We start from the raw sequence: 26,394 nt of genomic DNA on the forward strand, positions 1-26,394 counted from the left end.
AGCTGTCATTTACATTTACCATTATGTATTCAAGTTTCATCCATGTTGTAGCATGAATCATTACTTCATTCCAGTTTATAGATAATATTCCATTGTGTGAATATATTACAATTTATCTTATTTTATGCATACATCAGTTGATTAACATTTGGGTTGTTTTTACTCTTTGCTTATTACAAATAATGCTACTATGAACATTCATGTACAAATTTTTGTATGAATATGTTTAAATTCTCTTGGGTATATACCTAAGAGTAGAATTGCTGGGTCATATGGTAATTCTATGTTTTTAACATTTTGAGGAACTGCCAAACTATTTTCCAAATTGGCTGCACCACTTTACATTCCCACCAGCAATGTATGACATTTTGAATTTCTCCACATCCTCACCAATCTTTAATGTCTATCCTTTTATTTATAGCCATCCTAATGGGTATAAAATGGCATCCTATTGTAGTTTTGATTTCCATTTACATAATAACTATTGATACTGAACATCTTTTCATGTACTTATTCGCCATTTGAGTATCTTCGGAGAAATGTCATTCAAGTTTTGCCCATTTTAATCGGTTTATTAGGCCGGGCGTGGTGGCTCACACCTGTAATCCTAGCATTCTGGGAGGCTGAGGCGGGAGGATTGCTCGAGGTCAGGAGTTCGAGACCAGCCTCAGCAAGAGTGAGACCCTGTCTCTACCAAAAATAGAAAGAAATGATTTGGACAGCTAAAAATCTATATAGAAGAAATTAGCTGGGCATGGTGGCGCATGCCTGTAGTCCTAGCTACTTGGGAGGCTGAGGCAGTAGGATCGCTTAAGCCCAGGAGTTTGAGGTTGCTGTGAGCTAGGCTGACACCACGGCACTCACTCTAGCCTGGGCAACAAAGTGAGACTCTGTCTAAGAAAAAAAAAAAAAAAAATTGGTTTATTTATCTTTTTATTATCAAGCTATAAGGGTTCTTTATACATTCTAGTACAAGTCCCTTATCAGATATTCGATTTGCAAATATATTCTCATATTCTGTGAGTTATCTTTTTATTTTCTTAATGGATTCCTTGAAGCACAGTGATTTAATTTTAATGAAGTCAAATTTATCTATTTCCTCTTTTACCACTGAGAATTTTGGTATCACATCTAAGAAACTATTACATAATCCAAGAGTCATGAAGATTTAAACCTATGTTTTCTTCTAAGAGCTTTACAGTTTTAGCTCTCACATCTAGGTCTATGATACATTTTGAGTTAATTTTTTTATATAGTGTCAAGTAAAGGTCCATATTCATTCTTTTGCATGTGTATGTCTAGTTGTCTTAACACCATTTGTTGAAGAGATTATTCTTTCCCCCTTTAAATTGTTTTGGCACCCTTCTCAAAAATCAACTGATTGTAAATTTAGAGGTTTATTTCTGGACTCTCAATTCTATTCCATTAATATACAAGTCTCTTCTTATCCCAGTGCTTACTATCTTGATTATTGTAGCTTTATACTAAGCCTTGAAATCAGGAAGTGTTCATCTTCTAATTTCATTGTTTTTCAAGATTACTTTGGCTATTCTGGGTCCTTTGCATTCCCATATGAACTTGGGTTCTTCTTATCAATTTCTACAGCCAATCTGGATTCTGACGGGATAGTGCTGAATCAGCAGATTAATTTTAGTAGTACTGTCACCTTAACAATATTAAGCCTTCTAATCCATGAACATGGGATGTCTTCCCATTTATTCTTTTTAAATGTCTTTCAATAAGGTTTTATAGTTTTCAGTGTACAAGTATTACACATCTTTTGTTGATTTCATTCCTAACTATTTTACTCTTTTGATGTCATTGCTCTTGGAATTGTTTTCTTAATTTCATTTTAAGGTTGTTCACTATTAGTGTATAGAATTATGATTATTTTGATTTTGGAATCTGGGTAATACTGGCCTCACAGAATGATTTGGGAAGTGTTGCCTCCTTTTTTGTTTTTTGTGGTTTTTTTTTTTTGGTTTTTTTTTGGAAGAGTTTTTGAAGAATTTATGTTAATTCTTCTTTATACATTTGGTAAAATATACCAGTAAATCCATCTGGTCCTGAGGTTCTCTTTGTGAAAAGCTTTTTGTTATTGCTGTTTTGGTTTGGGGGTTAGAAGGATTGGGTTTTTGGTTTTTTACTAATTTAATCTCTTTCCTTGTCATAGGTCTATTCAGATTTTCTATTTCTTCTTGAGTCAATTTCAGTAGTTTGTGTATTTTGTATAAATTTATCTAGTTCACCTAGGTTCTCTAAGATATTATTTCAAATGCATAAAGTTACAAAAATTTTTAAATCCGGTAATATCAACTGTTTGGGAACATATACCAAGATAGACTATATGCTCACCCACACCTCCACAAATTTTAAAGAACCAAAATCACACAGTGTGTGTCTTCTGACCACAATGGAATCAAACTAGAAATTAATGACAGAAAGCACAAAATCTCTAAATACTTGGAAAGTAAACAACACACTTCCAAATAATCCATGAGTCAAAGAGAAAGTCTCAAAGGAAATTAAAAAACACAATGAACTAATGAAAATGAACATATAACATACTGAAATTTGGGGGACACTGCTAAAGCTGACAGAGAAATTTATAGCACTAAATGCCCACATTAGAAAAAAAGGAAAAGTCTGAAACAAATAACCTAAGTGTCCAACTCAAGGATTTAGAACAGAAAGAGTAAAATAAACTGAAGCAAGCAAAAGTAAGTAAATAATAAAGTTAAGGGCAGAAACCAAGGAAACTGAAATATAAAATAGAGAATCAATAAAACAAAGAGTTGATTCTTCAAAAATAATAAAATTGGTAAACCTCTAACAAGAGAAGAAGAAAAAAGAAAAGAAGAAAGAAGAAGAAGAAAGAAGAAGAGGAAGAAGAAGAAGAAGAAGAAGGAGGAGGAGGAGGAGGAGGAAGAAAGAGAGAAGACACAAATTACCAATATCAGGACTAAAACAGAGATAGGGATAGCACAGCAGACCCTACATACCTCAAAAGGAAATAAGGATATACTATAAACAATTCTACACATATAAATATGACAACTTAGATGAAACAGGCTGATTCCTCAAAAAACACAAACTACCACAACTCACTCAATATGAAATAGATAATTTGAATAGACCTACAACCATTAAGGAAATTCAGTGCACAATTTAAAATTTCCCAAGAAAGAAATTTCCAGGCCCAGATGGTTTTACTGAATAATTCTATAAACATGTAAAAAATTAACTCTAATCTTATACAATCTCTTCCAAAAAACAGAACAAGAGAGAGCACTTGCCAATTCATTTTATGAAGCTAGTTAAATCCTGATACCCAAACTAGATAAAGATATTACAGAAAAGGAAAATTACAGAACAATATCCTTCATGAATATAGATGCAAAAATCCTTAACAGAATATTGGTAAATATAATCCAGCAATATATAAAACAAATTGGTAGTAAAATGGCCGAAAGGTAAGCCAATTGCCTAAAGGTAAGCCTATTGTGGTAATCCAGGCCAGTGGGGCAGGGAAGTGGGCCGATCCCAATGTATTTTAACAGAGCAAATGGGGTTTCCTAGAAATGAGGAGGGCTTGGATCAATCTGAGCAGCTGAAAGGATGGATTTGCCACCACCCAAGAAGGGGATGGCTGCTCTAACTTCTTGATTTCCCCAACCCCCAGAACTACTTCTCCTCCAGTCTTTTTCTTCTCCTAAATGGTACGTCCATGCACCCAGTTGCATTGACTGGAAACCAAGGAATCATTATCCTTAATCTTTTTCGTTCCTTCACTCATCACATCCATCCCTTCAGCAAGTTGTTTGTCAAGCCAGCCAATCCCATTCCTGCCTCAGGACTCCCTTTCTCCTCTCTCATTTGATTCTTGTATGTTCTTTTTCTCTCCTCCACTCCAACCACCCACATTAAGGTGCCTCTCTCAAGTGGAACCTCCTCAGAGAAGCTTTTCCTGATCATCCTAACTAAAAGTGATACTCCCTCCCATGTGATCCTCTGCACCCTCACATTCTTTTATTATCTTCATAGCTTCTATCACTACCTAACATACTATGGCACACTTGTTTATCTGTATACTATCCATCTCCCATTCTGGACTATCAGTTCCAGGGGATAGAGAGATTGTCCTGTTCACTTAAAACATTCTGGTGCATTGAAGACACTCAAATAAGTCAGCTAATAAGACCATTCCCATCTTAGTGCACGTCACTTTGCCACTTCTAAGATATTATCTCTGCTCACATACTCTTTGAATTAGCCTGTGAGAAGCTCACTGCACTTCCAGATTCTGAAGTCTTTCATCAAGAGTGAAAATTTTTCATGCATATTCTCTTTGAATATTGCCCCTTGCTCATTCTCTACGTTCATCTTCTGAAACACCTATTAGATTCATAATGGACTTCTCTACTATTCCCCTTATATCTTAAACTGTTCTCTTTCACACTTTTTTATGTTTATCTTTCAGTGATACAATGTGAGTAATTTCCTAATGTGTATGTATCTTTCAGTTTACTGATGTCTCTTTAGCTTCTCTTTCCCAAGTCTATGACATTTTTAATTATTATTATTTTAATGACCATATTTTTCATTTCTAGAAGTTACATTTGGTTGTTTTTCAAATCTGCCTAGTGTTTTCAAGAATTTATCTATTTATCATATTTTTAATTCCTTCTATGAAGTATTTAATACCAAATGACTTTTATAGTCTTTATTTGGTAGTTTAATTATCTGAAGTTTTAGAGGGTCTAATACCCTGTTTATTGAATCCTTTTGTTCATTCACAGAGTATTAAATTCAAGCCCCCAAATTTCATGAGAGGTAGACTATAATTAGAGATGCACTATAATTATGTACTCTCAGGAGAAACTTACCCCCTATCCTAAGCCCAGATTTAGACAGACAAGCTTCCTTGTCTTAAGCCTGCAGACACGGGTCGATTTTTTTCCTAGTCTACATTTCACAGAGGATATAACTTGTCAAGAGTCATGGCTGTATGAAGAGTTCTCAGCTCCAACCCACAGAAGTCTGAGGTATCATCTCCTGTCTCCTATACCCATGTGCCCACTAAAACTGAGCAAACTCCTCAAGGCTGCCTCAGCAGCAGCTCATGTGCTTACAACTCTGGTAATCAGTTCCCTCTTCTTTTTTAGCCCTTGGGTATTTCCCTTGCTATTCTGTGAGCCCAGACACACATTATAAAAAGATGTTTGAAACATTTTATCCAGCATTTCTAGGTACTTTTGGCAGAAGAGTATTTAAGTTAAATAGTCCCCTCCCCACAATGCCAGAAGTGTTGGTTCCTATTCCTTTATAAGTAAACGTAAAAATGTTAACAGATTATCTAGGTTTATCAAACAGTATCTAACTACCTATACTTAAAATTTTTCAAATTGGATAAAATGTGTTTTTTAATCTACTATAAATTGGAAAATGGGTTTGTTCTCTTTTATTAGTCACCAAAGTGAAAATCTGAAATATCCTTTACAAGCTTGAATAAATCCAAGATACGTTGTTCTGGAGGACAACATGATTATAAGAAACCTCTTCTCCAAAGTATGTTACAAACATGCTAATTAATCCCCTTGGGCTTTTAAAAAAAATTTAGAGTACAACATTAATTAATCCTCAAGGTGTACCTATAAATCAGGCTTGTGGTAAGTTTTATCCTCCACTTATAAGTACAAAAACTTACATGTGAATAATGTGACTATGATCATTTTATAAATCTGAATCAATGATAAAGTACAGAATCAAGACTTCTGATTTCCTGTATAATTAAAGAAAACTTGATTGTGATCTAGAAAAATTCAAATCTAAATATTTTCCATTAAAACATAATTACACTAGTTATTATTTGAATATATGTAGATAATGTTTGAAAATTTAGACTTTTTTATTCTCAAAATGTTTTTAAAATAAAAGAAATGACAGATGTGAACTCTAACCTCTTCTAAAATTCTCCTATTCCATCCTTTTTTTGTATTTCCCTTCCTAAATCAAAGATACGAGATATCTGAGATTTCATTTCTTCTTTATTCTGTATATATTTTTCAAGATTTTCCAATATACAGTTATTCAAAAAAAATACACAAAAGACCCCTGAACAAATTTAGTTATACAATTCAGAAAACTTTATAAATCCCTCCCCTTTTAAAATATAATTATCAACTAAACCAATTATTAAAGAAATAAGTATATACAAATGACAAATATTTTTAAAGGAGAAACTTAAAATTAGTGAAGACAAAATACAAAAGAATACTTCATATTAACTATCCAAAGCACCATTACTTCTATCAGAAAATCCAATTAAGTATGTCATTTTCTAAATATACACAATAAAAACTGTTAAAAGCTATTTTCTACTCCCGATAGTTGCTTACTCTACACCACTAAAGAAGCTGCACTAAATAAATGCATCTGCTGCAGATTTCTCTCTGCTTTTCCTCCAGGACTTTAATCCACTTGGCATATACCATTATTTTAGTCAGGAAAAAAAGACTTTTGAAGTTTTTTAAACTTTTGCTATATATTTTCACTAACACTTAAAGGGCAAAAGCATAAGTATTTATTTGCCATTAACTTTATTTTAAATTTCATTTCTTAATGTCACACACTTAATGTTTCATTGGGGTTTAAAAGTTAATAATAAAACTCATTTCCCACATACTAGGATTAAGTATTTTAATTTTTTTTTTTTTTTTTCAGACAGAGTCTCGCTTTGTTGCCCGGGCTAGAGTGAGTGCCGTGGTGTCAGCCTAGCTCACAGCAACCTCAAACTCCTGGGCTTAAGCGATCCTACTGCCTCAGCCTCCCGAGTAGCTGGGACTACAGGCATGCACCACCATGCCCGGCTAATTTTTTTTTTTCTATATATATATATTTTTTAGTTGGCCAGATAATTTCTTCCTATTTTTTTAGTAGAGACAGGGTCTCGCTCTTGCTCAGGCTAGTCTCGAACTCCTGACCCCGAGTGATCCGCCCACCTCGGCCTCCCAGAGTGCTAGGATTACAGGTGTGAGTCACTGCACCCAGCCAAGTATTTTAATTTTAAATTAAAAATAAAACACACAATTATATTCTTATCTTTATATTACAAGATTCATGTAGAAAATTTCAAGCTGTTGATCTCACTAACAATAGCTATGAAGAGTTAATCATAATCCTTTAAATTAAATTCTTACTGTCAGAGAGACACTTACTAGACACTTATTAACCAGTCTGTTAACAGCATGAGATTACTACTGATTCAAGACATGCCAGTGTTTTAATGCTGTGACCCGATGTCTAATTTTATAGGTGAGGTAACTGAAGTCAGACAGGTTGTACAACATACTGAAGATCGTCGCACACTGAACTCACCTGGGACAAAGCAGACATTCTGTTTCAGATGTTTTGTCCCCAATCTCCAATTTGTTCAATTATATCATGCTGCCCTCTAAATTCTCTCCTGTGGAACAACTGATTTAGCCAGACTAGAATATATCAGTTTTTCTACATTAGTGAATTTTCTAGATCCCTATAGCTTAACTCTTTAAATACCAAAACTTTAAAAAGTTATCAATCCTTTTGGTAGAAACTTTCCTAAACTGAAAAAGCAAACTCCAGACTCCTTGGATTGTTCCACTGAAATGGCTCTTACATTCTTAATTCTTTGCTTAAGTACCAGGTTGTGTGTCTTATGAATACTTGCTTGTTATGCTACCTGTCTTCCTTGTGTTCGCTTTGGATGCCTGAGTGAACTCCCCCATCTTATTGTTTTTATCAATTCTTACTTTATTGTGGGGAGAATGAAGAACAGAAAATAGCAACATAGTGGAGTCCATGGTAGATGCAGATGAATTTAAAATGGCAGTGAAAAAACTGAATTAGTTTCCACACTTTTTAAACATCATTTCTACCAATTACAGTACTGTGTTAGAGCTGCATAGACTTTGGCCTCCACTTTAAGAGGCCCAGGTTGCTAAACTTTTTGACCTTCTGTTATCATTTCTTGCTTCTATGCATGTGTTATTATCAACTAATTCCCCTAACTCCAATATTCAATTTATTTAAGCTTATAAAAAACCATGGAAAAAATATATTAAAGAAACTTCAAATGAAAATCTGTGCTAGGTGCAGTGACTCACACCTGTAATCTTAGCACTCTGGAAGGCCAAGGCGGGAGGATCACTTGAGGCCAGGAGTTCAAAAACCAGCCTGAGCAAGACCAAGACCCCATCTCTACAAAAAATAGAAAAATTAACTGCATGTGGTGGCACATGCCTGTAGTCCCAGCTACTCAGGAGGCTGAGGCAGAAGGATCACTAGAGCCCAGGAGTTTAAGGTTGTAGTGAGCTATGATGTCGCCATTGCACTCTAGCCCAGGTGACAAAGTGAAACTCTGTCTCAAAAAATAAATAAATAAATAAATTTTTAAAAACAAATGTATACAAATGAAAACTTGAGGAATTCTCCAGATATATCAGCATAAACTCTGATTTAGCTATTCAGGGTCTTTTTGGTTTTGTTTGCTTCTGAGTTCTTGATAGTTTTAGTTTCTGGGTAAGAGATCTCTGGAAAAGTCTGTAAAACTTCTGAGACGCTGTATTAGCCTTTAAGTCTATTCTATGGGAATTCATACAAAAGTTCCTTAAAGTGTTTGCAATCAGTGTAGGGATGCAAACTGAGCCAGAGAAAACCTTTGACACTCTAAACTAGTGCTTTTCAAACTTTAATGTTCATGCAAATCACTTAGAAATCTTGTGGAAATCTAATCAGTAGGTCTGAGGTTGGGCCCAAGATTCTGCATTTCTATCATCTGGCAGGTGATGACAAGTCTGCTGGCCCCATATGCTACACTTTTAGTAGCAAGAATCTATTTCTAAATTTTCTCATTCCTTCACTTTTTCCTTTTTTTGCATTACATTTTTTCTTGCGTAAGTCTACCAAGAGTAACTACAGTAACTACTTATCCCTGTAGATAGCCCTTGGACCTATGAAGGTTCCCCAATCTACAATATGAACTAAACACAAAATCCTAAGCCCTCTGCTAACTGAATAGACTCCTCTCAGCCAAGGGGACCCCAGACACACCTTAAAACTGAGTTCCCAGCCATGATGGGATGGGAAGGATAAAGCACAATTATATATGGGCATAATTTTCCTTCATAAATATTCATGACTCCTCCTATAGCTTGTTGACCACCCCACTCAGTATAAAATCTTGTTCCTTTTGTCCATCCCTGGAAGCACATAAGCCTAGCTTCTGGCTGGGGCTCTACTCCGCCACCTGTTGGAATGGTCACCCAACAGGTTGCTACCCTTTGTGACAAATAAAGCTCTCCTTTTTCCAGAATATAAATCTTTTTAATTTTTTTTTTTGTTAACAATAACATAAGCTATAAAACTCACAGTACAGAAGGGTCAAAACACTATAACAGTCATAAACTTTTCCTAAAGGTGACCAAAAATAATATAGTCAATATAGGATGTGTTGTTATTTTGGTATATTTCTCAGCAATTAAATATTTTCCTTAGGATATGGTTCAAAAAACTTATGATATTAAGTTTCTTATTAGGAAGTCAGAACTTCTCAGTCATGTCAAGATTAAATAACATTCCAATGAACTGAAATGCTAATTATGAAAAAAATGATGGTAATTGTACCTAATCTTTATAAGCTGCTAATTTATGTCTTTTTTTAGTGTACTCTAAAATTGTAAGAAAATCTGCTACCAAGGATATCTAGTCCTCAAGGGATCAGCTTTCTAATGAACTAAGTGGAAGTCTATATGCCTTATGTAATCTTATATATATTTTACTTATAGTTGCATTATACCAGATTTTATCAAATGGCTCATAACTCTCATAGGAATTGCTAGATTTAGAGTGAGCCCTTTGATATAACAAATGTTAGCATTCATATGGTAACAGAAATAATGTCTCAAAGAAGACTCTAAGATCTTAATGTGCCTAATCAACAGGCACTAGTCTCATTTTACAGTGGGGAACCTGAAGCACATCCAGGTTATGCAACCAAGTGAGCACAATGCAAATAGAATATGAAACTCCTAATTTTAAAACTCATCTTATAGTCATTATACACTATAGGTCAAACATTGTTTAACTTCCTTTTAGGTATAGGAACTAACTTTTTAAATAAAAAATTATATAAATTATGGTTTCTCAGCAACATTTAAAAATATGGTTTCTGTGTAATGTTAGTCTCTTGACAATACAGTGAACAACAGTGTAAGTGGAGTCCAATTCTCTGGTGTGGTTTTCTCACGAGGAAATTGAAACAGATAATTCCACTCCATCAAACCAGACAACAGTGCATTCTAGTGGCCAAAGGAGAGCATAATCAGAAATGTCTTCAGGATTCTGGACAAAAACCTAAACATCTAAAATCTAGATGCTAAGAAGAAAATATTATAAATATTATATGAATTGTTGTAGACCTAAAATTTGCATACAAGATTAAAATGAAGATATAAAAAAGTAAAGATTATTACCCAAAAGCTCCAGTCACCACTCCAATTGTGTAAATTTGGTCCCTGTTTTTTAGCTGACACTATATTATTTTCATCCACAGTTGGACTAGGATTTTCCTCTACTTCTTCCTGTAACTCAGTGGCAAGGCTTGACTCCCCTTCATTTATCACCTAGAAACAAACATCAAACCATTTAAATCATCTATTGAGAAATGGCCATTTTAAAAATATAAGAATTAATGTTCATAATAGATAAATTAATTTTAAAAAAACAGAATTTAAGTACTGAGAAGACAGTAATGAATAAGTTTTTGTTTCTATAGCTCGTACATTTATATGTGCAACAAAGATTTTCCAACTACTATTATCTGTTAGGTAGTTTAGTTGGCACTAGGATGCAAAGTGGAACAAAACAAAGTCCTTAGTCTCCAGAAGTTCACAGTCTGCTAGAGGAATAATTAAATAGTAAAGACACAATGTAATGAGAGTGTCAGTTGGTATAACCACTTTGGAGAACAATTTACAATGCCCAGTAGGGCCAAAGATAAGACATATACTTAGGACTGATATGTGTTGCAAAAAAAAAAAAAAAAAGACATATACTACAACACAGCAATTTAATGTACACATGGAGTCAAGGATGTCTGCAATACTAGGAAAGTGAAAATAACCTCATTATCCATCAATAGAGAAAATAGTAAAAAAGCTCTGATTTATACAAACAGTGGAGTTTAAATGAACGAATCAGATGTCTCAACCAGGCACTGGCCTCCAATCTGTAGAGCACTCAGGGCAATAATTATACTCTGCAAGATATGCCCAGTCAGGTGGTTGCTCACGAAAGAGCAGTCATTAGGAAGTTAATCAAAGAAGAGAGAAAAGAGGAGTTGGGGAGGAGGAGCCATTATAAGAGCACATGGCTCACCAGGATGTTTAAATGCCTCTGCTGCTGCTGCTGCTGCTGCTGCTGCTGGCACCATCATCACCTGTATCTCTGTTGTAACAAAGACCCTGATCCTCAGGGTTACAGGGAAGAGCACCCATGGCACCCCCATGGTGCAGCAGAAAGGTAAGTCCAACCCAACTTAAACTCGGGGTTCTTAAACCCTGTAAACTAACCATTGCTCTGGGGGAAGCCCTTAACCCTGATGATACTGATTTGAGGCTCTCTGGAAGAAATTTGTAAATATAAAAAGAGAACCTTCTCTGCCTGAGGTATATCCAATACTCTCCAAAGAGAGAGAAAGAAACAAACCTAAATAGAGGGGGCAGGAAACAGACAAATAAACAAACAAACAAAAAAACTGAAACATAATTGCATAATTTGACCTAGTTGGACATATAAAATTTATTAAAATAATTTATATAACAAAAGAAAAAAGATTGGCTTTTGTGCCTCTATAATGCAGGTTCTGAATTAACTTCAACATCTGCTAAAATGCATCCACTGGCAAATTTTCATGGCTTTAATCAACACTGGGGCTCAAAGTACAGTTATATCTGAAGATCCCACTAAATTTAAACAAGCTTCCCCTATAATCTTAAAAGAGGTACTCAACATAAAATAGACAACAAATAGGCATGCCTCACCTTAACCATCAGAACTATTGCCTTGCCTAAAGTCCCCATGGTCAAGGTATACATTGTCCTAAAATATCCCATAGTGGCCATGGTCACTCTGACCCAATGAGTAATAAATTAAATTGAAATCAAGTCTTTGGAGCTTACAAATTGGCTTTTTAAAAAGTAGGGTCCCATGGACCACCACCCTCAACCCCTAGTGAAAATAATACACCCCAATGTCAAATAAAACAGGGCCTTCAAGTATTGAAACTCATTATAAGACCTACTTACTGAAAGAGTGATTACCCCTACTTCTTCTCCACTGAACAGCCCAGTTTGGCATGTTAAACTTGGAAAGAATGAATGGTGCCTCATGGTTGATTACTGCATCCTTGATGCTGCCACCTGACCCATGAAGGCCCCTATACCCAGTACTATTGAAATTACTGCCTTCACCTCCAAAGGCACACAATATACCTTTACCTGGCTATCCATGGAATACCTCAACAGCCTTGCCATCATATGCAGCCTTTACAGGCAAGATCTTAACTGCATCCAATTTTCTCCAGGAGTACAGGAGTGACATTATATTGATGGTACCCTCCTCTGAGGTCAGTCTTTTGACTCATTCACAAAGGAGCTCACAAAAGGAGGTTGGGCCATTGCCCCACACATTGTATAAGGCCTGCCAATTTGGTTAAATTTCTGAAAATTACTTGGTGAAACAAGGGCCACTCCATCCCTGACACTGTCAAGAAACAGCTGTTGACCCTCTTAGCACCCACAACATTAAGACAAGTCCAATATCTTTTAGACCTTTTTGGGTTCTAGAGGAAACATAATCCTCATTTACAAGTTTTACTTAAGCCCATTTATGCTGTTACTTCAAATCAGTCCACCCTGAATGCAGCCCCCTCTAAGAAAAGGTTCTAGATTTGTCCAAATTGTAAAACAGACACTCCCATTGGTACTATCCCCCCATGCCATCCCCAAAACAAACACACACACACACACACACACACACACACACACACACACACACAGAATCCTTCACTGTAGAGGCTTTAGCAATCTCTTCTCATGACTCATGAGTCTCTGGACCACCCATAATGTCCATAGGCTTCTGGTGCAAGAAACTATCTCCTCAGCCCCACACTATATGCCACTATAGCAGCAACTGCTGGCAGGTTGGGCTCTTCTGGAAACAGAGGATCTCACAAGCCTTGAGCCCATGACCCTCCGCACCCACCTGCCCATCATGCCTTGGGTCATGGAAGCAGTACCCTGCAAGCCCAATACAGCCACCAAAAACTCCTTACTAGAAGATAAAGTTATATGTGGGCCTTCTGGCATCTCCCACATGCAGGACGGCATGGCCTCCTCTGTCCTCATTGCCTAGGCCGATGCCATGGTGCCAGGGTGCCTCTCCTGGACCCCTCATCTGCCTCAGGAGCAACTTGGGTCAACTGAGTGAACCGCAATGGCAGTTTGTATACTTTGTGGAGAGCATCACCACCATTACATGTGACGGAGCTCACGGTAAACCTGTTGCTTTTCATCCCTTAACCAGGATGTCCTTGATAAAGCACAGGATCCAAGGGTAAGCACAACTGGCTGAACTTCAAGAAGTCATCTTAACACTGAATTCTCTGGTGTACACTTGGCTCCATTTGCACATTTTTACAGACTCTTGGGCCACTGCCTGAAAGTTGGCCCCTTTAGGGTAAAGAACTCTAGGACTTTCTTGGTTCACAGATACCCAAAATATAGATCAAGGTCACATATGTCTCTACACACAATAAAACCATAATGCAAGTCCTAACCATGACACTCCCTATCCCCTTCAGAGTTCCAAACATTACTGATAGTGACCAAGGCACTCATTTTATTTCTCAAAATATAACTTAGGGCTTTTGAACACAGCTTTCTTTTTTTTTTGAGACAGAGTCTCACTCTGTTGCCCGCGCTAGAGTGAGTGCCGTGGCGTCAGCCTAGCTCACAGCAACCTCAAACTCCTGGGCTTAAGCGATCCTCCTGCCTCAGCCTCCTGAGTAGCTAGGACTACAGGCATGCGCCACCATGCCCGGCTAATTTTTTCTATGTATATTTTTAGTTGTCCAGATAATTTTTATTTCTATTTTTAGTAGAGATGAGGTCTCGCTCAGGCTGGTCTCGAACTCCTGACCTCGAGCAATCCACCCGCCTCGGCCTCCCAGAGGGCTAGGATTACAGGTGTGAGCCACCGCGCCCGGCTTGAACACAGCTTTCAATGGAACTTTCACCTTCCTTCCTGCTTTCAGTAAGAGCTACAATGGCTTACTAACACAAGTTCAAATTCAATTAAATGCAAAATGGTACATTTCAGTCACCAAATATCTGGGGTGAACAGTATTAATAAGGAGTCTGATTCAATTTTTTTATGTTTGCCTGCTGACAACTTTTAACTCTCACACCTCCCTCTTCTTCCTCTGGGCAAGGTGATAAGAAAGCCTGAGTGCCCTTTGCATTGTCGTGGGTGGGAGATTCAAACCAAGCAAACCCTTGTCCACACACAGGAACCCTCACCCCAGCCCACTCCCTAGCCGCAATGAAAATCTAGAGCCAGTCTCCCTTCCTTGCTCTGTTAAGCCATTTCCGTGCTGCTTTAGAGGCCTGCCCTGCTCTTCCCAGAGACCTCAAGTATGTATGTAAGTAACAGACTTTTTCATACCCTCATGGTGTGTGTGTGGCATGATCGGTTTCTACACCTGAATCAAATTTGGGGCAGGGGTCCTTTCTGGCTTTCTAGGGTGGCTACAACAGAGTCCTCTCTAACTTATTAACTCTGTCGTGCTCAGCAAAGTCACTCAGTCTCTCTAAATCCTTGACTCTAAGGTAGAGGTAATAATTCTCTCTAGTCTAGACAATAAGCTTATTGAAAGCAGGGATCACGCTTGTGTTACCATCTTTTCTAGAACACTCAATGCCAGGAACATAGTGGAATGAACGATTGGATTCATGAACATCTATCTTGCCTATTTCATAGTAATGTTTTGAGAATCAATTGAAATGATATTCATTTGTTCATTCAACAATTAATTGCATGCCTCTACTGATCCGTAAACTACAAAATGCTCTTCAAAAGGGATAACACTGAATGCAATTCTCTAAATATAAAATACATACACACAACCAATGTAAAAGTAATGAGGATAGTGTTCAGAAATGCAGCTACCCCTGCAACAGAAGTAGGCTTCCCCCTTAAGTTTAATAAGGAAGTTTTTAAGTTTTGTCACCTAAGGTAGTAAACAAACAACAAACGTAGTTGAAACAAAAAAACTTGGGTTGGTGGCACAGTGATTTAAATCATCTGGGCCCTTTCATCAAGGGCTGATACTGAAGGCAGGGGGTGAGACTGGGAGAACGTGGCACCGTGTCAGAATCACGACACCGGAGCCTGACCCCGCGGGCCGAGGCTGGGGCAGCTCCCGGGGCTTCCGCGGGCAGCCCGCGCGCTCCCCGCCGCCCAGGCGTCTGGGAAGGCTCGCAGGAAGCACGGGAAACCGTTTCCCCGGTAACAGCTTTCCAAATTACTCCAAAGAGCACCGAGAAAAGGAAAGGAAGGAATTGACTGTCGTAATCTGAGAAAGTTCAAGCGACGATCGTGAGGCAGACTGCCGTGTAAAGCCACCGCTCGGGAACGCGCCCGGCGAGGCCCCCTTACCTGGCGGCCCGTCAGAGCGCCCTCCATCGCGGCTCCCTCCGCCGCCGCGGCACCGCGCACGCGCGCCCCCGCGCCCCACCGCGGGAGGGGGCGGCCCGGCGCGCGCTCCGGGCTCCCGGCCCCGCCGCCGGGACCGCCGGCCCTCGCGTACCACCTCGGGTCCCGCCGCGCGCCGTGCGCCCTCTGGCGGCAACTGAGGACCCCTGCCTTCGGCGAACGCGCAAGGATGGCTGTTAATTTCTTAGCCCGGAGGCTACTCCTTGCGAGGGGTCCTAAAGAGCCACACCTACTTCCCAACCTCAAACTCCCGTGCCTGCGGCATACCCTGCCCAATGTGCGAAAAAGTGAATTGCGTGGGAAAGTCTTGTTCCTTCAAACAGGGGATTGGAGTTGATAAAAGGCCGCTGAGTTTTGCGGATCCTTGATTCCCAAAAAAAGATCTGTAAAAAAGACATTCTAGGCCGGGCGCGGTGGCTCACGCCTGTAATCCTAGCTCTCTGGGAGGCCGAGGAGGGTGGATCGCTCGAGGTCACGAGTTCGAGACCAGCCTGAGCAAGAGCGAGACCTCGTCTCTACTAAAAATAGAAATAAATTATCTGGACAACTAAAAATATATATAGAAAAAATTAGCCGGGCATGGTGGCCCATGCCTGTAGTCCCAGCTACTCGGGAGGCTGAGGCAGGAGGATCACCTGAGCCCAGGAGTCTGAGGTTGCTGTGAGCAAGGCTGACGCCACGGCACTCACTCTAGCCCGGGCAACAGAGTGAGACTCTGTCTCAAAAAAAAAAGAAAAAAAGACATTCTAGAAGAACTGGGAAAGATTCAACGTGAAGCGTCTATTACAGTGTGTGTTATGGAATAATTAATGATTTATGGATAAATTTATGGATATTCATTTACGGATAACTAATAATTTGTCGTTGTATTGGAAAGTGTCTTTGTTAGTAGGAAACTCGTACTGAAGTATTTGGGGTATATCAAAGATCAAGTATCATAATGTCTGCAACTTGTTTTCAAATGCTTTAACAACGACAGATAAATACAGAGAGAGCAAAATGTTGGCAATTATTGCATCAAAATGGAGAGTATAACACTATTCAGTGATTCTTTTACTGTTTCTGTATGTTTGAAAATCTTCACATAAAGTTCAGGAGAGGGGAAAGAGTTGAATCCAGTTCCACAAAAAGTCAGATATTGGGTATATTTTCAAAATTTATATTGCATATTAAAGGACAGATTACCTAATAAGATAATCAATAAAAGACAGGTTTTTACCCTCATTCTGCAAAACTTTGCATAAACTGTGTTCCGCATAAAAAATTTCACAGAACACCAGTATTAAAAATGGCTATTTTAATGGATCATGTTAAAGCAAGACAAAAATAAGGCCACTGTGTAATCATGTCTAAACACAGACAAAAACATGGTCATGATTGAAACCACAAAAATGACTAAATATCTCCTGGTATTGGCTAAGATGAATGCTGCTTCTTTCCCAATCACAGCTTTAGTGTCACTTTGTTCCTCCTACCTTCTAGATGAGATTTATTAACACTCCCAATCATAGAATTGCCACAGCTTCTTGACAACATCTAATCCAAGACAAAGCTTCGCTTCTTGAATCCTCTCCCCCAAAATCACAAAACACAAACCCAAATCCTTTAGTAAATCCTTTCTAACACCCTTTCACTGAGATGTCCTCATGGTCCTGCATGGTGTGCTTTCACTCTCATTTCAATAAGTCAATAAATCCAATGTTGGTCAACTATAGGTGTTGTTTCTGATGGTCTTTGGCTAAAGGGCATTTTTGGGATCACTTGAGGCCAGGAGTTCGAGACCAGCCTGAGCAAGCACAAGACGCTGTCTCTACAAAAAAAGAAAAAATTAGCATGAGCCTGTAGTCCCAGCTACTCGGGAGGATGAAATGGGAGGATTCTTTGAGCCCAGGAGTTTGAGGTTGCTGTGAGCCAGGCTGATGCCACCACACTCTAGCCTGGGCAACAGAGGGAGACTCTGTCTCAAAAAGAAAGAAAGAAAGAGAGAGAGAGAGAGAGAAAGAGAAAGAGAGGAAGGAAGGGAGGAAGGAAGGAAGGAAGGAAGGAAGGAAGGAAGGAAGGAAGGAAGGAAGGAAGGAAGGAAGGAAGGAAGGAAGGAAGGAAGGAAGGAAGAAAAGAAAAAGAAAAGAAAAGAAAAGAAAAGAAAAGAAAAGAAAAGAAAAGAAAAGAAAAGAAAGAAAGAAAAGAAGGAGTTACATCAACAGAAATGGCAGAGTAGGGAACTCCAAAAGTCCGTACTTCCACAAAAGCAACAAATAAGCTGTCAAAAACTGTCAGAACCAATTTATTTGGAACTTTAGAATCCAACCAAAACCTTACAACAATCAGGAACTCTTAATTAAGAAAAAACAGCTGAGTCTCAGTAAGAGAGCTTTGTGACATTTTATTCTAACTTACCCTGGTACCATCCCCCACTCCACAATAGCCCACATTCCTAATACTGGTTCCCAGTATCTGAAGGAGCAGTACAGACTTTGTTCTCAAAGCATCATGCTGTTTGCTTTGACCTGTTTGGTGACTACAGGCTCAAGGACATACTTGCCTTTATTTCACCTAACTCAGAACTTTCTCAGGGCTGGGACTACTGCCTTGAGGTGAGGGAGGAACATTTTGTTGAAAATATTTGAAAGCAAATGGATTAGCCACTGCCACTTCGGACAAGGAATAAGAGTTAAGGCAAATAACAGACAATCTGAAAAGCTTAGAAGGAAAACCTAGAGAATAAGATGCTTTGGAAAATAAGGACTTCAAAAACCTCCCACAAATTCCTGGGAATCCAGAAGGCCACACCCATGCCCAGACCATGGAGCATGTTGAGAAAAGACTTAAAAAGGTCCTAAACTCTCACCTCTGGCTGACTTTCTGCACTGCTCATGCAGGAAGGAAGGCTAAGGCAGAGTTACAAACTGCCTGGCTGAGTATTAAAAGCATGCCCAACACACAGAGACCATCTGCAAAGATTAGAAGATCACTCTTTATTTTTTTTTTTATTTTTTTTTTTCTTCTTTTTTTCTAATCTAATAGAACAGAGACTTCTGTGGCCACACATGACAAAGAATACAAACTTTGCAAAATTAGTTCATCTTGTATTAGGTGTCTAGAGAAGTCAAATTCATAAAGAAAGAAAGTAGAATGGAGGTTTCAATGGGCAATGGGGAGGACAGAATGGGGTGTTATTGTTTAATGGGTTCAAAGTTTCAGTCTGGGATGATGAAAAAGTTCTGGAGATGTGACTGTTGGACAGCAATATAAATATCCTAAATGCAACTGAACTGTACATTTAAAATGGGTAAAATGATAAATTTTTGTGTATATTTCATCATAATAAAAAATAGTTCATAAAAATCACTAACCAAAGAATCAGTAAGTACTAGAACAAGTAGCAATGACAAACTCTAGGGAGGGGGACAATCTGATTTCCAAAGTTGCCACATTATGGTATTCAAAATGTCCAGTTTTCAACAAAAAAATCACAAGGCATGTAAAGAAAAAAGAAATTAGGGTCCATATATAGGGAAAAAAATAATAGAAACAGTCCCTAATGAAGCCTGGACATGGGATAGACAAAACTTTAAATCATCTATTTTATATATGCTCAAAGAGCTAAAAGGAATCATGTACAAAATAGAAACCATGAGAACAATGTCTCACCAAATAGGGACTATCAATAAAAAGACAGAAATTATTTAAAAAATACAGAAATTCTGGAGTTAAAAAGTATAAGAACTGAAACGAATAATTCACTAGAAGAATTCAAATAGATTTGACCAGGCAGAAGAAAGAATCATTAAACTTGAAGATGGGTCAATGAGATTATATAGTCTGAGGAGCAGAAAGAAAAAAAGAATGAAAAATGAACAGAAACCTGTGAGACACTATCAAGTGTATCAACATACACATAAATGGGAGCTCCAGAAGGAGAGAAGAGAGAGAGAGGAAGAGAACGAATATTGACAAAATAATGGCCATAAAAAGAATGAGGAAACTCTTTATGTACTGATACAAAATATCTACAAGAAATATTGTCAAATAATAAAAGCAGGTGCAAAACTACTTTTGGTGCCAAAAAATGCATAATCTGAATCCAATCATGAGGAAACATTGGACAAATTCAAACTGAGAGACATTATAGAAAATAATTGACTTGAACTCTTCAAAATGTCAAGTTTATTAAAGACAAAGACTGAAGTATTGCTTCATATTAAAGAAGACTAAAGACATATGGCAACTAAATGCAATGTGTGATCTTGGATTGGATCCTGAACCAGAGAAAAATTTTTTTTTTTTTTATTCTAAAGGACATTATTGAGACAACTGGAAAACTCTGGATAAAGTACAGATTGATTATTGTATTGATTCAGTGTTAATTTCCTGGTTTTGATAATCAAATTATGGTTAGGTCTAAGAATGTTCTTGTTTTAGAAAATACAGTCACATACCACATAATGATGTTCTGGTCAATGATGAACCACATATATGAACGTGGCCCCACAAAATCATCATACTGTATTTTTGCTGTACCTTTTCTATGTTTAGATACACAAATACTTCTCATTGTGTTACAATTCCCCACAGTATTCAGCACAGTAACATGCTACATAGATTTATAGCACGGGAGCAATAGGCAATACCATAGAGCCTGAGTGTGTAGTGGGCTATACTGTCTCGGTTCCTGTAAGTCACTCTGTGATGCTGGAACAAGAACTAAATTGCCGGCAGGGCGCGGTGGCTCACGCCTGTAATCCTAGCCCTCTGGGAGGCCGAGGCGGGTGGATCGCTCGAGGTCAGGAGTTCGAGACCAGCCTGAGCGAGACCCTGTCTCTACAAAAAAAAAATAGAAATAAACTATCTGGACAACTAAAAATATATATAGAAAAAATTAGCCGGGCATGGTGGCACATGCCTGTAGTCCCAGCTACTCGGGAGGCTGAGGCAGTAGGATTGCTTAAGCCCAGGAGTTTGAGGTTGCTGTGAGCAAGGCTGACGCCACGGCACTCACTCTAGCCTGGACAACAAAGTGACACTCTGTCTCAAAAAAAAAAAAAGAACTAAATTGCCTAATGACACGTTGTGAAGTGACACATGACTGTATACACTGATGTATTTTGGAGTAACTCACTCTCAAATGCTTCAGAAAAAAATTATGTGCAGAGAGAAAGAATAATAAATAAAGCAAACATGAAAATGTTAATAATTGGAGAATCTGAGCAAAGGGTATATGGGAAGCCTTTGTACTATTCTTGTAACCTTCTTTATAAGAATTAAAAACTATTATAACCCATCAAATAAAAGAAACTGAAACCAGCCTGCACAGTTGTGTGGTGTTTTATTTTTTGTTTTGGGGTTTTTTTTTGTTTTTGTCTTTTGCTGTTGCACAAATGCAAGCACAGAATGAACAGAGTCATATTTATTTATGGTTGATTTTTACCAGGTGAGTAAGCTATGGCACAAGAGAAGCAAGGGAGATGAGTATGTATTCAGGTATGTGGCAATAATCACTATACCTGAAGTCCAAGCCAGGTAAGAAGCAAAATAAGGTTATAAGAGTATGAAAGACAAGTGTTATGAAAAGTGTTAGGATCAAAGGTTTGTAAATCTAGTTGGGGTTGAAGTATTGCTGGTCATAAACAGAGGTGATGGGTTAGAAAGAGAAATGGTGCTTGAAAGTGAGGTTATAGACAAGTTGTAGTTATAATGATAAGTTCTCTGACGTGAGCCTGACAGTGAGTGGCTGACTAGCGTGATGGTTAAGATTGTTAGGGGAGAGTCAGGGAACTAAGAAGCCAGGGATTGAAAGTATGATCTTGGTGGCTACTGAAATCACCAAGTATAAAAAGAGTAGTGTATCTGAGGCTAGGGTGGCCTAAAGGGTCGGGGGCGGGGGGAGAAAGAGTAGTGTAGAAAAAAGTGACCTTGAGCAAGGAGCAAAAATCTTCAATATTAAAAAAGAGGGATGGGAATTATGAATTAGCATATGACTATAATAAAGAAAGGAAGTTGGTGGCATAATTTTCTGACATGAAATTCAAAGCTAGGGTGTTAGGGAAGAGTGAAGAAGAGTCTGGAATTAACAGGGAGAAGAAAGGAAGGCAATCACTTTTCTTCTGGACCCATTGGTGTTCCAGTTACTGTAACTGCATGACCAATCACCCAGAGCAACAATAATCATTCGTTATTTTTCATGGATTCTGTGGACCAGGAATTTGGAGCTGCCCAACTGGGCAGTCCTAGATCATAGTCTCTCATGGGGTGGCCCTCAGTAGTCATGTAGGGCTCCAGTCATCAGAAGGCCTGACTGAGGCTGGAGGATCCACTTTCAAGGTGTCTCACTTACGTGGCTGGAAACCTGGTGCTGCTGGCTGTTGGTTTGGGGGCTCAATTCCTCTCCACACGGGCTTGCCCACAGGGCTGCTTGAGTCCTCATGGCGTGGCAGTGGCCTTCCTCAGAACATGTGCTCCAAGACACCAAGGTGAAAGCTACAATGCCTTTTATGACCTAACCTTGGAAGTTACACACTGTAGCTCACACTGCATTCTACTGGGGTCAGACAGCCCTGATCCACAGAGGGAGGGGACTACACAGGGCATGAATACCAGAAGCCCAGGACCAGAGGGGGCTTCTGAGAGTAAAGCTACCACAAGTGATATGACGGCGTGGGAGAGAACACAACCACCACTTGAGAGGGCTGCAGGGAAAGCAGCGTCCCCAGGGGAAAGCCAGGTTTCAGTTACAGCAGGGTGAAGAGAGACTTTAGAGAATTTTCAGAGAAAACACAGAGAACTTGGGATATAGAGGCTTTTGTTAATATCTGATCTTGAATTCCACAGCATACCAAGGAAGGAGTCTGGGAGTTGGGGACAGGTGGTGGTGACGCTAGCAGTGTTGAGGAAATACACCAGCAGGAGCACATGCAGTCCCAGGGCTGCCTCTTTATTCCATCCCAAGGAGGCCCAGAGGCCAGTGTGTCACTTTTTGCCCCTTCACTAAGCAAAATTTTCCTGAAGTATGGCTCTCTGAGTTGCATTTCATTACTAGAAAGAGTTTTAAGGACTTAACAAACTTTACTCTTTCAAATCTCTTTCAAATTTTTTTTTAATGTTCAGTATGACTGTTTTTAGTACAGACCCTCAGGAAATGTCACTATCAGTTTTTATCACTTCTTTTCGGTCCTGCTAACCCATAAATAGTGAGTTAATATATCTGCACATGTGCATTCAATTTTATCCCTTTCTGAAATCCACCCAAACTACAATAAGAGGAGTGTGGACAGACAGGGAGAACGGAAGAGGAGGCAAGAGGTTTTGAGCTTTTATAAAAAAGAAACTTCTGTAAGCTGGAAAGGCAGTGGAACAAGTGGCAACTGATTTACAAAACTGAGAAAAACAAGACCCAAACTGACCTTGGGGAAAACTGAGGACCAGCCTGATTTATACCACAGAGTCCTCAAAAAGCATGGGAATTGATAACCCCAAAATACCTCTGGAACTGGTGAGGTTCCAATGAGGCGGGGAAGGGAGGGAAGTAGAATAGCAGCTAAAATAAGAGGACTTGGGTCAGAGCTGTGTGAGAAGCAGTTATATCCCTAGGCCTCTCCTCACCTCCAGGTTGCTAGGCAACTGTGTAATTTTCTTTTCTTTTCTTTTCTTTTCTTTTTTTTTTTTTTTTGAGACAGAGTCTCCGTCTGTTGCCCAAGCTAGAGAGCTGTGGGGTCAGCCCAGCTCACAGCAACCTCAAACTCCTGGGCTTAAGCAATTCTTCTGCCCCAGCCTCCCGAGTAGCTGGGACTACAGGCATGAGCCACCATGCCTGGCTATGTTTTTCTATATATTTTTAGTTGTCTAGCTAATTTCTTTCTATTTTCAGTAGAGATAGGGTCTCACTCTCGCTCAGGCTGGTCTCGTACTCCTGACCTCCTCCACCCACCTCAGCCTCCCAGAGTGCTAGGATTACAGGTGTGAGCCACGGTGCCCGGCCCAACTGTATAATTTTCATAGGTACAATGCCTTGTGCTGGAGAAACTGCTCATTGTGAAACCAGTAAAGACAAAATGTGGGATATGAAAACCAGGAAATGGAACCAGGAGAAAGACAAAGGCAGTCCCCAAGAGGGCCCTGAAGGTGGATCCCAGAATGGCAGCTGCAGACCAAGTACGGAAGGCTACCAGGTCAGATGGAGCAGCACACCAGGAGAGACAAACTGAGCGCTGTCGTCTCCAAGATCCCTTGCTGTCCTTTATCTTCTTTTTAGCTGAGGATAGAATCCTCCCATGTTCATGCTCAGATTCTTTTCTGCCCTTAGCTCATGAAGTTCCTATTTTCCCTCCATGCTCTGCTGCTTCCCCCCACAGATTTCTGTTGACTTACTCCTGAAACCTGGAGGTAGCTATGGTGGAGTTAGAAGCAGAAAACACGGAACAGTCCACTCTCCCTGCTCCTATTTTTGCCAAATGTCCAGTATCTAGGCCAGGTGCTCAAACTACCATGAGTCCCCTGCTTTCCAGGAATCCCTAAGGTTTTTGCCCACTGACTTTCCCTGAAACAGAAACTCTCAGGGAACGTGAAGCCAGATCATGACCCATTGACTCTAACCGGTTTATTTTCTCCTGAAATCCTTTGTTTAATAGTGGCGGCACCGCCCTTTTTCTTGCACAGGAAGACTGGTGGTTGCTACTCAATTTTCTTATCTCTCTTTTGTTTTTTAACTAAGAAATCTATTATTTAGGGATACATACATGGACGATATATCTATAAATTAAAACAAGGCACTGATTAACACAAAAGTCAGAATAATGTTTATTTTGGGGGGAGAAAGATGGATGCAACTGGGGAGGGACACACAGAGGCTTCTACGTTACTCCAATGTTTTATTTCTTAATCTGAGTGATGGGCACATACACATTTATGTTATTTTTGAAATTGTCCATGTAAAGTCCATATATTTAATGTTTTTCTGTATGCATGATACATACCACAATATTTTTAAGTAAATAAACAAAATTATGTTTTTATTTAAATATTACTTACTAAATATTGGACTGACAGATTTTTATTCTGATTTGAATAGTTTTCATAAGATGAAAGTGGCTGGAATACATTTATAACTTTACAGGAAAGAGTCAATAGAGAAAAAGAGTTTTAAGATAAGTTAGAGAAAGGGATAAAATTTTCTGGGTCAGTAGGATGAAATGCACTGGACAGAACAAAGTTTACGACTGATAACATAAGGATGTGTGTGAAGCAGAAGTTAGTATTGGTGTAAAAAGAGAAAAGTGCAAGCTGATAGAGTTGCTAGGTCATTTGCTGAGGGTATTGAGTTTCTAGATTCACATTTCATTAAACTATAAATTATTTAAATCCACCTTGAGCCAATTTCTGAAATGAGATGCCTTATATTATCTAATGTAGCACTATAACCTACGGTGTTAAATAAATAAACATACTGAATTTGACCTACCATCTCTCTCATCCCTCTCCTGTGCCTTTGCCTCAATGATATCCATCCACCTCTCAATTTTAGCGTTGCTATTTTAAGTAGAAATGCTTTGCCTTTTACAAATATACAAGCAAATGTTTTCCAATAGACTATTGATAGTGTAATTAAATTCAGAGATCACCAAACATGTTGAGACAATGTTTTCCTTTATATAATACTCTTTCTGGAAATCAGACATTTTAGAAACTACATTATCTATTTCATTTAATCTAACAGGCCACAGGAGTATTATTTAATAAAAATCTCTAGTGAGATCATTAGCAATGTAGCAGTTACAATTCATGGTTAAGTGTTAATTCTGCGTACTAAAAATAAGAATAGAAATTGTGTTCATTGTGATTTGAAACCCATGCTAAAAATATATAAAGTGTAAAATGTGTAATATTTTTTGAGTAGCTATGTTTGTTGGAAATGTATTAGAAGAAAATATAAATATCAATGAATATCTTACCTTGGATCACACAATAGTACATTTACAAATGTGTACAACTCCTGGAAAACAGCATCTACATGTGATTTGGATTCTAGAGCAGAAGAAAGATATTGAAGAAAAAAAACATGGACTTGAATTCTCAATTTTCTCAAAGCGAAGGCTGCACATTGAAGAACCTTTCTATAACATGAGGCAAAAATGATCAAAATGGGTAGAAGTCTTAATGAAGAAATACTATTAATACATTTAAGATACATCGCTTGAGGCTCTTCTTTTAGTGAGAACTTCTCAGAACAAGATGCTCCTCTGACCATATTCAACATGACTAGAAAAATCATAGTAGTTATTTTTGCTCAGTGAGAATTTCTGTGGAAGAGGAAATGAAATGTCTTCAGTTCAGTTCCCTAGAAGCCTGAGAAAGAGCTTCCTGCGAAAGTGGCTTATTGAGAGGGTACTGCTCAGTGACACTAGTGAGGGAGTAAGGGAAGCAGGAAAGGGAGAGTGGAGACACCAGTGTGTGTGCCCATGGGGAGCTCTGGAGAGTGAATGTCATCATAGACTTGTGTCACCTTCAGGAAACAGGATTGGTCTTTGATACCCTCATATCGGCTTGGGTCCAATTGGGTGGGTGGGTGGGGAAGAGAGAGAGCTTGAG

General features: G+C 38.7%; 1 protein-coding gene across 2 annotated transcripts in view; it reads right to left on the minus strand.

Moving 5' to 3' along the window:
- Window positions 1-15,832, minus strand: part of GRAMD1C (GRAM domain containing 1C) — an 87,716-nt gene extending 71,884 nt beyond the window's left edge. The window contains exons 1-2 of one of the 2 annotated variants that reach the window (XM_045540246.1): window positions 15,757-15,832; window positions 10,512-10,661 (exon numbers count right to left, since the gene is read on the minus strand). In XM_045540246.1, coding sequence (XP_045396202.1) covers window positions 10,512-10,661; window positions 15,757-15,783 — 177 coding nt within the window. In that variant the 5' untranslated portion in view covers window positions 15,784-15,832. The remainder of the gene's footprint in view (window positions 1-10,511; window positions 10,662-15,756) is intronic. The other variant, XM_045540247.1, reaches the window with a different exon arrangement.
- Window positions 15,833-26,394: the final 10,562 nt, after the last annotated feature.

This window comes from Lemur catta, chromosome 1 (assembly GCF_020740605.2).
Source record: "Lemur catta isolate mLemCat1 chromosome 1, mLemCat1.pri, whole genome shotgun sequence".
NCBI lineage: Eukaryota > Metazoa > Chordata > Mammalia > Primates > Lemuridae > Lemur > Lemur catta.